The following is a 13,942-nucleotide window of genomic DNA, read 5'->3' as shown; positions in this document are numbered from 1 at the left end:
ATGCAATTTTGCTGGTTGAATTGTGTGCAGTTAAATCTTATCATAAATGGATAGTTGTGGATGAGAGTGTGGTAGACCATAAAGCACAGGAACAGAAGAAGGTGAATCTGCCCATCGAATCTGCTCCATCTTTCAGTATGCTAATTGAATTGTATTGAATTTATTGTCACGTGTACCAAGGCAAAGTGAAAAGCTTTGTCTTCCGAGCAATACAGCAGATCACATAGTTAAATAGCATAGATAGTGTATAATATATTAGGTAAACAGCAGCAAAACAAACACACAAGTACAGGCGCATGTTAAGAATTTGAGTCCTTTCAGTATTCTAACAACAGTAGGGTTGAAACTTTCGAAACTGGCTGTTGCATGTGTTCAGGCTTCTATACCTTCTCCCCGATGGTAGAAGTTATAGAAAAACATTCCCAGGGTGGGGTGGATCTTTGAGAATGCTGGCGACCTTTCCTTGACTGTGGGCCTGGTAGATGGATTCTATAGATGGGAGGTTGGCCTTTGTGATTGTCTGGGCCGAGTTCACCACTCTCTGTAACCATCTCTGATCTTGAATGGTACAGTTGCTCTTGATGGCGCACCTATAAAGTTGGTAAGGGTTTTCGCCGTCATGCTAAATTTCCTCAGTTGCCTGAGGAAGAAGAGACATTGTTGGGCCTTTGTAACCAATGCGTCCACATGAAGAGTCCAACAAAGCTTGTTGTGGATGACCCATCCCAGGAGCTTGACACTCTCCAGTCATTCCAGCTCTGTGCTGTTAATGTGTAGGGGGGCATGTAACATCCCACTGAAAATCAATAATGAGTTCCTTGGTTTTGCTGGCATTGAGAGCTAGGTTGTTCTCAGTGCACCATTTTTTTTCAGGTCTTCCACCTCCTGTCTGTAGTTTGTTTCGTCACCATGTGAGATTCGATCGACTGTGGTGATGTCATCAGCGAACTTGTAAGTGACATTAGTCTGGTATTTGAGGATGCAATCATGGGTATACAGTGAGTATGGTAGGGGACTGAGTGTTGAGTGTTAGTGAGGATGAAATAACAATAATAATGAGATAAATATTTGACTTTCAGCTTCACCAAAGAGGATACAAAAAGTATCTGTTATGCCAATAAATCATGAGGTTGAAAGTAGAGAGGAACTTGGTGAAACTAGGCAATCACTGAACTGACTGATGAAGTTACAGATTAATATATCTTTGAATCTTGTTAGACTTCACTCATATGCTCTTCAGAAGGTTAATAAGGTTGTCAATGAGTTGGTATTAATTTTCCATAATTCATTAGATTCTGGTAAGGTTCCATTAGACTCAAAAGGAGCAAATACAATCACTATAGTCAAGAGGCAGAGAATATGAAAGTATGATTTTGTCTTGGGAAAGATATCAGAATTGATTATAAGGAGATTATAACTGGGCAATTGGAAAAATCCACAGTAATCAGGAAAACCCAACATGGCATTTAACCAATTTCTCAAATTTTTTCAAAAAGAAACATGTACTTTGATTATAGGAGAGCCTGTTGATGTATTGCATTTGGATTTCAAAGATTCTGTTTGACAAGATTCCACATAATTGGATATTACGCAAAGTGGGATCTCATGGTGTGGGGATAGCATACAGGCATGGATCAAAAAGTAGATGGCAGGTTGGTAAATGAAATATTCTTAAATGGGTCTTTTTCAGATTGTCAGGATGTAACGAGTGGGATCTATGCTGACCTGTTAATGTTTTACCATTTATATAAATGACTTTTATGAAGGGCTCAGAGGCATGATAGCTAAATTTGCAAATGACACAACATAACATCCTACCCATATTTAAGTGGGTGGCACACTGCTGCCTCACAGTGCCGGAGACCCGGGTTCAATTCCCGCCTCAGGCGACTGACTGTGTGGAGTTTGCACGTTCTCCTCGTGTCTGTGTGGGTTTCCTCCGGGTGCTCCCGTTTCCTTCCACAGTCCAAAGATGTGCAGGTCAGGTGAATTGGCCATGCTAAATTGCCCGTAGTGTTAGGTAAGGGATAGATGTAGATGTAGGGGTATGGGTGGGTTACGCTTTGGCGGGGGCGGTGTGGACCGTTGGGCCGAAGGGCCTGTTTCCACACTAAGTAATCTAAGTAATCTAATCTAATCTAATATTTGTGAAAATGTCCAAACCAGGATATAAACCAATATAGATAGGTTGAGTAAATGGACAAAAAGTAGGTCAAGTATAATGTGGGAAAATGTGATAGTGTTCACTTTGGTAGGAAGAATGAAAAGAGTATTATTTAAACAGAACAATTGCAGAATTCACACTCCTCTACAACACCTCTTTGAAGAACATATCTGCTTCTCTATTTTGTCCTTCTACTGATGCTTCCACATTCACCTACATTACTACCACTTTGCTAGACCTCTCCTGGAGCGCATTAAGCATCATCTGAAGAATTAAGCAGTAATCAGTCTTCACCAACAAGTCCAGCACAGACATTACTAAGGAAGAGTCAGCTGCCAATTGTATTCGAAGCCCAAATTGTGCAGTCCTGCTGCATATAAAACTAGCAAGAGGAGTAACCATTTGAGAAAGTACTGCTGGTCAGAACAATAGCTATCTCCAATACAACAGTGTGTGAAGACAATTTTACAACATCCAGTTAAAACCAAAATGCTACTATAAGAGTTGTCCAGAAGTGGAGCTTGTAGAATTTTATTTTATCCGTTTGTGGGATGTGGGCTTTGCTGGCTGAGCCAGCATTTATTGCCCATGCCTAGTTGCCGTTGAGGTAGTGAGCTGCCTTTTTTGAATTGTTGCAGTCCATGTGTTGTAGGTACATACACAATGCTGTTAGGGAGGAAGTTCCAGGATTTTGACCCAGCATCTTTGAAAGAATGATAATCAGTCTAAACATTATGGCACAGACAGGGAACACAGGGGGCTAACACCTTCAACATCTCAACATCTTATCATTGTTACAGTTAACCTGAGCATGTAACTTTTAAAAACAGTATTGTGATTTACATATGAAAGAATTGAAACTATCATGGTCATTCTAACAGATGAGAGACTGAACATAGAGTCATAGAGATATACAGCATAGAAACAGACTCTTCGGTCCAACCTGTCCATGCAGACCAGATATCCCAACCCAATCTAGTCCCATCTGCCAGCACCTGGCCCATATCCCTCCACACCCTTCCTATTCATATACCCATCAAAATACCTCTTAAATGTTGCAATTGTACCAGCCTCCACCACTTCCTCTGGCAGCTCATTCCATAGACATACCACCCTCTGTGTGGAAACAGTTGCCCCGTAGGTCTCTTTTATATCTTTCCCCTCTTATTCTAAACCTATGCCCTCTAGTTCCGGACTCCCCAACCCCAGGGAAAAGACCTTGCCTATTTATCCTCATAATTTTATAAACCTCTATAAGGTCACCCTTCAGCTTCCAACGCTCCAGGGAAAACCGCCCCAGCCTGTTCAAACTCTCCCTGTAGCTCAAATCCTCCAACTCTGGCAACGTCCTTTTAAATCTTTCAAGTTTCGCAACATCTTTCTGATAGGAAGGAGACCAGAATTGCATGCAATATTCCAACAGTGATCTAACCAAAGTCCTGTACAGCTGCAACATGACCTCCCAACTCCTGTACTCAATATCTGACCAATAAAGGAAAGCATACCAAGCACCTTCTTCACTATCTTATCTACCTGCGACTCTACTTTCAAGAAGCTATGAACCTGCACTCCAAGGTCTCTTTGTTCAGCAACACTCCCTAGGACCTTACCAGGAAGTGTATAAGTCCTGCTAAGATTTGCTTTCCCAAAATGCAGCACCTCGCATTTATCTGAATTATACTCCATCTGCCACTTCTCAGCCCATTGGCCCATCTGGTCAAGATCGTGTTGTAATCTGAAGTAACCCTCTTCGCTGTCCAATACACCTCCAATTTTGGTGTCATCTGCAAACTTACTAATTGTACCTCTTATGCTCGCATCCAAATCATTTATGTAAATGACAAAAAGTAGAGACCCAGCACCTTGTGGCACTTCACTGGTCACAGGCCTCCCGTCTGAAAAACAACCCTCGACCACCACCCCCTGTCTTCTACCTTTTGAGCCAGTTCTGTATCCAATTGGTTTGTTCTCCCTGTATTCTGTGAGATCTTACCTTGCTAATCAGTCTCCCATGGGAAACCTTATCGAGCGCCTTACTGAAGTCCATATAGATCATTTCTACTGCTCTGCTCTCATCAATCCTCTTTGTTACTTCCTCATAAAACTCAATCAAGTTTGTGAGACATGATTTCCTACTCTCAAAGCCATGTTGAATATCCCTAATCAGTCCTTGCCTTTCCAAATACATGTACATCCTATCCCTCAGGATTCCCTCCAACAACTTGCCCACCACCAACGTCAGGCTCCTGGATTATAGTTCCCTGACTTGTCCTTATTACCCTTCTTAAACAGTGGCACCACGTTTGCCAACCTCCAGTCTTCTAGCGCCTCACCTGTGACTATCAATAATACAAATATCTCAGCAAGAGGCCCAGCAATCACTTCTCTAGCTTCCCACAGAGTTCTAGGGTACACCTGATCAGGTCCTGGGGATTTATCCTCCTTTACCCGTTTCAAGACATCCTGCACTTCCTCCTCTGCAATATGGACATTTTGCAAGATGTCACTATCTGTTTTCCTACAGTCTATGTCTTCCATATCCTTTTCCACAGTAAATACTGATGCAAAATACTCATTTAGTATCTCCCCATTTTCTGTGGCTTCATACAAAGGCTGCCTTTCTGATCTTTGAGGGGCCCTATTCTCTCCCTAGTTATCCTTTTGTCCTTAATGTATTTGTAAAAACTCTTTGGATTCTCCTTAATTCTATTTGCCAAAGCTATTTCATGTCCCCTTTTTGCCCTCCTGATTTCCCTCTTAAGTATACTCCTACTTCCTTTATACTCTTCTAAGAATTCACTCTATCTATCCTGTCTATACCTGGCATATGCTTCCTTCTTATGCTTCCTTCTTTTTCTTAACCAAACCCTCAATTTCTTTAGTTATCCAGCATTCCCTATACCTACCAACCTTTCCTTTCAACCTAACAGGAATATACTTTCTCTGGATTCTTGTTATCTCATTTCTGAAGGCTTCCCATTTTCCAGCCGTCCCTTTACCTGCGAACACCTGCCCCAGTCAGCTTTCGAAAGTTCTTGCCTAATACTGTCAAAATTGGCCTTTGTCCAATTTAGAACTTCAACTTTTAGAACTTCAACTTTTAGATCTGGTCTATCCTTTTCCATCACTAATTTAAATCTAATAGAATTATGGTCGCTGGCCCCAAAATGCTCCTCCACTGACACCTCAGTCACCTGCCCTGCGTTATTTCCCAAGAGTAGGTTCATCCACGTACTGAATCAGAAAATCCCCTACCATAACCATCCTATTAATCTTACAGATAGCTGAGATCTCCTTCCAAGTTTATTTCTCAATTTCCATCTGACTATTAGGGGGTCTATAATACAATCCCAATAAGGTGATCATCTCTTTCTTATTTCTCAGTTCCACCCAAAAAACTTCCCTGGATGTATTTCTGGGAATATCCTCCCTCAGCACAGCTGTAATGCTATCCCTTATCAAAAATCCCACTCCCCCTCCTCTCTTGCCTCCCTTTCTATCCTTCCTGTAGCACTTGTATCCTGGAACATTAAGCTGCCAGTCCTGCCCATCCCTGAGCCATGTTTCTGTAATTGCTATGATATCCCAGTCCCATGTTCCTAACCACGGTGGCACAGTGGTTAGCACTGCTGCCTCACAGCATCTGAGACCTGGGTTCAATTCCCACCTCAGGCGACTGACTGTGGAGTTTGCACGTTCTCCCCGTGTCTGCGTGGGTTTCCTCCGGGTGCTCCGGTTTCCTCCCACAGTCCAAAGATGTGCGGGTCAGGTGAATTGGCCATGCTAAATTGCCCGTAGTGTTAGGTAAGGGGCAAATGTAGGGGTATGGGTGGGTTGCGCTTCAGCGGGTCGGTGTGGACTTGTTGGGCCGAAGGGCCTGTTTCCACACTGTAATGTAATGTAATCTAATCTAATCTAAACCATGCCCTGAGTTCATCTGCCTTCCCTGTTAGGCCACTTCCATTGAAATAAATGCAGTTTAACTTCTTAGTCCTACTTTGTCCCTTCCTACCCTGACTGTTGGAATGGCTAGAGAATCCCCTAACACAATTGATCTCTTGGAACCTGACGTACCCCTTGTTGCATTAGAACCAGTCTCAATACCAGAAGCTTGGCTGTTCATGCTACGTTCCCCTGAGAATCCATCACCCCCTACATTTTCCAAAACAGCATACCTGTTTGAAATGGGTATATCCACAAAAGACTCCTGCCCTAGCTGCCTACCTCTCTTACCTTTCCTGAGTTAACCCATCTATGTGACTGTATCTTAGACTTTTCCCCCTTCCTATAACTGCCATCCATCACATACTGTTGCTGTTGCAAATTCCTCATTGCTTCTAACTGTCTCTCAACCGATCCATTCGATCTGATAAGATTTGCAGCCAACAGCTTTTATGGCAGATATAATCCGCAGTAACCCTTAAACTCTCTTTAAACTCCCACATCTGATAAAAAGTACATATCACTCTATTAAAGGCCATTTTTGCTCCTTCACACTCTATAGACCCAGAAAATAATACCGTCTTACTCCTGTACAAACACTGCCCCAGGTTAAATTAACAGTTATGGCTTATGTTTCTTGATTAAACTTAAAATATATCTTCAAAAGTATATAATCAAGAAAGAACTCACTCTACTCACTATGCAGATTCTCTTTAGGCCACACTTAAAACAACGATTGACTTATCTGATTCTGTTCTGTGAACTTTGTCCAACAGTTCCTCCAAGATTAGTTGTGAATTTCACTGTTTGTTAATTTTCCCAGATGCACTCTACTGTCCAGTGATACATAAATTCACACAGCAAAGGCAGTAACTGTGCAGGTTCTCTCTCTTTCTCCTGCAGTGACCTCACCATGTGCTTCCTTTGTCTGTCTTTCTCCCTTTTTAAACTGCTATTGTTTTGACTTTTTTTCCCAAAGTTCCAAAACAATGCAACAGCATGTAAAATAGTAATTGCTGCTCCTGGAATTCAAGGAAATCACCTCCAGCACCTAAAATACCTCAAAAAATGGAGCAGCTATTACCAGAAATTTTTCCCATCCTCCATCAAAGTATATTTCAATGTATAATTTCAGTTACACCACACTGTAAAATTTTGCGATAAATTCTGTGTCTAACAATTGTGTACTCCAGAACCACCTGATGAAGGAGCAGTGCTCCGAAAGCTAGTGCTTCCAATTAAACCTGTTGGACTATAACCCTGGTGTTATGTGATTTTTAACAATATATTTCAAGTCAGGGTGGTGAGTGACTTGAGGGAGACCTTGCAAGTGGTGGTGTAGCCATGTATCTGCTGCATGTCCTTCTGGGTGGAAGTGGTTGTGGGTTTGAAAAGTGCAATCTGAGGAACCTTGGTCAAATCTGCAGTGTGTCTTGTTGATGGCACACATTGCTGCAATGTTTTGTGTTGAAGGGTGTGGATGTTTGCGATTATGATGGCAGTCATCTGGACTGCTTTATCCTCGATAAAATCTGGTTTCCTGAGTGGTGTTGGAGCTGCACTCATCCAGACGAATGGGCTGTATTCCATCATTCCCTTGACTTGTGCCTTGTAGGTGCTGAATGGGCTTTGGGGAATCAGAAGATGAGTTATTTGCTGCAGTATTTATTTTGCCTCTATTCTGCTCTTTGGAGCTATTGTACTTAATTGGCTAGTTCATTTCAATTTCTGGTCAATGGTAACCCTTAGGATATTGATAGTGAGAGATTCCGTGATGGTCATGCCATTGAATGTCAAGGGACAGTGTTTAGATTTTCTCTTAGTGGACATGGTCATACTTAGCAGTTGTATAACACAAATATTACTTACCACTTTTCAACCCAAAGCCTGCCATTGATGAAGCAGTTGAAGGTGGTTGGCTCTAGAATATCATCCTGAGAAACCCCTGCAGAGATGCTCTGCCACTGAGATGATCGATATCCAGTAATCACAGCCATCTTCCTTTGTGTGAAGTATGATTCCAATTTTGCTACAGATCCTTGATGCCACACGATGTCAGTGTTGATGTTGAAATTGGCTCTTTTGTCCATGTTTGAGCCAAGGCAGTGGTGAGGTCAGGAGCTATGTGGCCCTTGTGGGACCCAAACTGGCTGTTTGAGCATGTCTAGTAATTAATATTTTTTAGTTCAACTTGGGAATGCTGTTCATATCCTTTAAACTAATGACCTAGTTCTTATTAGTGCACCTCTTGAGTGAAAATATCATCAGCTGCAATCTGGTAACTGACCAGATTGGTGAAGTCCAGGTCTTAATCTTTCATGAAAACATCTGGACCCACATGGACTTAGGACTGGCATAAGACCATAAGACATAGGAGTGGAAGTAAGGCCATTCGGCCCATCGAGTCCACTCCGCCATTCAATCATGGCTGATGCGCATTTCAGCTCCACTTACCAGCGTTCTCCCCGTAGCCCTTAATTCCTCTAGACAACAGTCATTGTCAGGAAGACCAAAGTTATTGGCTAGGATCTAGAGACTCCATCTTCCATCAACAATGAAAATCTCTCTCTGGAGGCCATCAACAGCTTTGCATACCTTGGGTAAACAATTACTAACAACTTGCCTCTTAATTTTGAAGTTAACACCAGGGTTACTGAGGCTACATCTGTCATGGTCCATATTAAACTTCTCAACTTTGGCAAACAGCGAACTAGTCAAAAATACAAAGTTCTGTGTATACCAATAGGTGTTCCTGGCACCCTCGACAGTAACAAAGCAAGAACAACTTCTGTAATCTTAAAAAAAGTGGCTGAGTTTCCGTCTCTGTATCCACCCCAATGTGCAGACAGCCCCATCATTTTTACTTACTTGAGTCTGTGGCCACTCCATTGGCTGGTTCTGCAAACTGAATTGGATGGCAGCCACATGTTTAAAGATGTACTCTGTGGCAAGCTACTGTTGGAATGAAACCAGTGACATAAGAAAGTCTGTCAGTTAGACCTTAAGTTGACTGGGATCAAGTTGGTCCTTGTTGATCAGTGTACTTAGAGTCCAGCAGGAGACAAGTTAAATTGTCAGGTGACGGAAAAGAATGCCCAGTAGAAAGAAGAAATCAGTTTACCTTGGGCCATTTTATTCATTTGAGCCAAGTGCAAAAGGGACTGTACCTCATGAGGTTATGATGTGGAGGTGCCAGTGTTGGACTGGGGTGGACAAAGTTAAAAATCACATGACATCAGGTTATAATCCAACAGGTTTATTTGGAAGTACTAGCTTTCAGAGTGCTGCTCCTTCATCAGGTAACTAGTGGGGCAAGATCATAAGACACAGAATTTATAGTAAAAGATCACCGTGTCATGCAATGAAAATGATATATTGAACAAACCTAGACAGCTGTTAAGTCTTACATCTTTTAGAATGGGCTGCATTCTAATGCAGGTTGCAACCTGATGAAGGAGCAGCGCTCTGAAAGCTAATACTTCCAAATAAACCTGTTGGACTATAACCTGATGGCATGTGATTTTTAACTCCTGAATTAGCCTTTATGGTCACAACAGATGAGGATCAGTCCAGAAGTGACATACACCTCTGTTGTCATTATTCGCCTTCTGAGATGGACAGATCCTATGGATAGGAATTGCTGATTCTTATACTTATTTGCTTTTGAGAAGTAAAGAAGACTTCTTTATAAATTGAACATGTCACTCCAGTATGATGGATCGTTATTGACAAAATTGAGACTATCAGAAAAGGAGGGTCATTGTCAACTTGAATTTTATAACCAGCTGAACGAAAAGAAACCGATATGGTACAGTAAGTGTTGTTTCATACTGGAGAATGCTATATGGTGGTTTTCACACAAGGTCAGTGCTTGAACACTTTTTTTCTGCTGTGTTTAAATGAGTTCGAATACATAGTACAATTTTCATAATTTGCCCCAATGGCATGAAACTGACATAAACAGTAAAGATAATCCTAACTGGCTGCAACGAATAACTAGATATATTGGCAGATGGGTGACAATGTTTAATTCAGAAGTATGAGGTGATGTATTTTGACAGGAAGGATATGCAGACTTAATATAGATTCAACGTTACAGTTCTAAAGAATGTGCAGTGACAAAAGATGAGAGGTGCATGGGCATAATTTTTTTTTGTTTGAAGCTGGTTGGACATATTGAGACAGTAATTTAAAGGAGGGAATATTCTATTGGGGAGAAGGGAGTGAGCCAACATGTCCTCAACATCTGATACCAATAACATAGCAAGGATGGTTGTTAAGAATCCTTTGGCAGATTTTCAGGAGCTGGGGAGGACCTTGAAGGCAGTAATCTTTGGATTGATCCATGTGCCACATGCTGACAAGTAATAAGGAGGGGAAGATCTATGTCATTTGAAGCATGGTGCAGGAGGGAGAGCTTCTGGTTTAGATGCTCAATTAATCTGTTCTAGGACAGAAGTCACCTCTTCAATAGGCACCTCAACAGGACTGATGCTAATGCCCTTGTGGGGAGGTTTGCTATTGTGGTTTGAAAGGTGTAAACTAAATTGGCATAAGATGAGCACCAGCACATTGAAGTAGAAAAGAAGAATAATGTGCACAGATTAAAATGGTTGGAGAGTATTTGAGAAGAGAATAGTTTCATACTAGTTTAGAAGTAGGTAAAGACTGACTGACTGACTGTGGGGAGTGCAAAGTGTACTGAGAAGTTTGGTAAGCTACACACTGAAATAGCATTGTGAAAATATGAAGAAGTGGCAGCTACTGAAAATTGGGATATTGTTACTTGATTTCTAAAACTATATTCAGGATAATTGCCTTGATCAGTATGTTCTTGACTCAAGAAGGAAGAAGGCATAACTTGGTCTGGTGCTGGAAAAAGAGTTGTGAGTGAGAGCCCAAATAGGACTGGAAGAAGGAATATACCACATACACATGGAGGTACGCATAGGCACATCTTTTGACTTACAGAAAATGTAGCCAGCTAACAGTTGTCCAAAGTGAGAACAAGCTCAGCCAGGTGAAACAGGATGATGGTGGATGTGGACTATTCAGGCCTCTTTTCAAGGTGTGTTAAGTTTAATTTGAAGAGTGATGGAAGGACTAAAGAGTATAATTTGGAAAAACACTGAATATTATACAACTACTTATCCAGAGATAAATATATGTTAACATTTATGTGTTAAATATTAAAATGAAAATTGCTATATATTGTAATGGTATTTTTGTCACATAACTGACCCATCATAAAAATGCCATTTTGATAAATTTTAACGTTTGGCTATTTGAACACCTGTCCTATGCAATAATGAACAATACTCCTTTAATTATATTCCTTGTATATTCTTATTTTATTCATTTTGTCTTGAAATATATGTTTTTACGTTTGTTATCAGCAGTGCCAAATCCTCACCTGCACGAACTGTGGAGCTGAATGAAGATGAGAAGGATCAGGCCCCGATTACTATGAATACTTTACATATGATGAAAGCCTTCAAAGTTATGAACGAGCTACGAAGGTAATGCTTTAAAAATATTTTCCTTCCCTGTTTTTGAATCACTTCTTATCAATCTTTACTTTTTTCTCTCCTCCCCCATCTCTGATCACCATCTTATCATTTTCAGGGAAAGGAGGCTAACTAAGTGGTTCCCATAGTCATACAGCATGGAAACATGCCAACTGCGTAGGTTATCACTGTGTAATTGATGATATGCTTTATTTTTCTCTTTTTTTTAAAAAAAGAAATATTAAATAATCCTAGACTGTTAATTTACAGAGTTTGGCTGGTCCACATTGAATGAAATAGATGATTAAAAAAACCTGTGAAGTAATTCAGTTACTATGAATATTTTACACAGCAATTGTCTTCAGAAAGTAAATGTATGGATGGATGCAGTCTACAAGGGAATATCTTCCATCAGTAATAGTGCTCCTCTGAATAATTCATTTCTATTTAAGCAGTACGTTTGGTCTTTGTGTGTGAACTGGTGGTTTTCTAGCATTCTGAGTCAGAAGTAGGTACCAGTGATTTTTTAAAAATTCTGCAAACCTTTGATTTGTGCATCTTCGTTCTACATCATCCTTCAAGATGAGTTGTAATTTTCCATGATCTCAGACTGTTTTTACTAACCTTAACATTAGCTTTCGATGGGGTGCCCTGGAAGAAACCTATCGACCATAGCATAATTCTTCTTTGAAAACCAACAGAGCAATATATTAGATTTTGTTTCAGACTTAAAACTATTTCACTAGATAATTAAACACTAAATGCAAAATGAGCAAAAAGCAGAGATTCCAAAATTTATGTTTGCAGTAGAAATTATGATTTCTCTTCAACTGAAAAATACTATGCAACCTTGGAATCGACATTTAGTTTCAACTAGCTCTTGAAAATTTCAAATTAATTCTCCCTTGATTTCAACAATGCAGCTTCCTCAAGTACTGAAACAGTTGCATGAGTTTCTTGGATTTGTATAATTGATTTCCTTACAAATTGAGTTGTCCCGTAAACAATGCTGTGTGAATGATTCAATGCGCATGCTTAAATTGTGTGGCTTGAGTTTTTTTTTCCCCAGTTTCTTGTACTAGAGATAATCTGACAAGACCTCACAATATTTCTCTTGATTTGGTCTGAGTTCAGTTATGTTAATTGGCAGGCTTTTGTATTTATTTGGGCTGAATTTGGAGTTTTGTTCTGGGATTTAAGAGAACTCGTTAAATAGTTTGATCCAAAACTAGTTAAATACCCAATTTTAGTGTCTAAAATATCTAAAACACACATCATTCAGGGATTCAGGATGAGGCTGTGCTCTGAAAATCTGTTGTTTGTTTTATTTTAAGTAATTGTTGTATTTCAAATGGTATGTTCCACCAATTTCTTGATTGTTAGGTTTGAGGTATTACTGAGGTAAAAGAGTTTCAGTTCATGCAGTACTTTACTCCACAACGTAGTTTCCCTGGTCAATTCATTTTACGTACCAAATTATTTTAGATGTTTTATTTCAAAACATAAAGGTGCTATTACCTGAGAAAAAGCTATGGAGGAAATAGGAGCAGCAGTAGGCTGTTTGGTCTCTTAGGTAAAAACAATGACTGCAGATGCTGGAAACCAGATTCTTGATTAGTGGTGCTGGAAGAGCACAGCAGTTCAGGCAGCATCCAAGGACCTTCGAAATCGACGTTTCGGGCAAAAGCCCTTCATCTGTTTGGTCTCTTGCCAATGCTCTTCCATTCAACTGGATTATTGCAGGTGTTCTATGTCAAAATCATTTTTCTGACTGATTCCATTTCCCTTGATGTCTTCAGTATTATCAATCTGTGTTTGATGTATTCAAATGACTGAATTTCCATAGTCCTGAGGTTGAGAATTTCCAAGATTCTCCAGCCTCTGAGTGAAGACATTCCCCCTTATCTCGGTTTATGTGGGTTACTTCTTATTCTAAGACACTGACCCCAGCCTGAAGAAGAGTCCTTTCAGAATCTATACTGCCAAGTTCTGCAAGAATTTTGATGTTTCATTATCATTGCTCATCCTTCTGAGTCTCTAAAGACTATACGTCCTCCTCAACCTCTCCTCCATAGGAGGTTTCTGCCATCTTACCAGTCAGTCTGTTGAACCATCATTAAACGCCTTCTGCGGCAACTTTCTTTCCTTGGGTAAGGAATCTAAAACCTGAGTCAGACTGGTAAAGTAATGATTTTGCAAGTACGTACTTTGTTATTTCTAGTGTTATTGTAGTTTATTATGGTTGGCAAATTACAATTTTTGTTTTTCTCTTTTCATCATGTTTAAACTGGATGCTTTTCAATGCAGTCATTTTTGACCTATTGCATCA

The 13,942-nt window shown here is 40.3% G+C and overlaps 1 protein-coding gene across 12 annotated transcripts in view; it reads left to right on the top strand.

Moving 5' to 3' along the window:
- LOC140492064 (kelch-like protein 3) overlaps positions 1–13,942 on the top strand; it is a 119,385-nt gene that overhangs the window by 12,964 nt on the left and 92,479 nt on the right. For 11 of the 12 annotated variants that reach the window (XM_072590730.1, XM_072590740.1, XM_072590732.1 and 8 more), the window contains exon 2: positions 11,503–11,625. In XM_072590730.1, coding sequence (XP_072446831.1) covers positions 11,503–11,625 — 123 coding nt within the window. The remainder of the gene's footprint in view (positions 1–11,502; positions 11,626–13,942) is intronic. The other variant, XM_072590738.1, reaches the window with a different exon arrangement.

Source organism: Chiloscyllium punctatum, chromosome 20, assembly GCF_047496795.1.
Source record: "Chiloscyllium punctatum isolate Juve2018m chromosome 20, sChiPun1.3, whole genome shotgun sequence".
NCBI lineage: Eukaryota > Metazoa > Chordata > Chondrichthyes > Orectolobiformes > Hemiscylliidae > Chiloscyllium > Chiloscyllium punctatum.
Note: the sequence above shows the minus strand (reverse complement) of the source record. Positions and strands in the feature narration are given on the sequence as shown.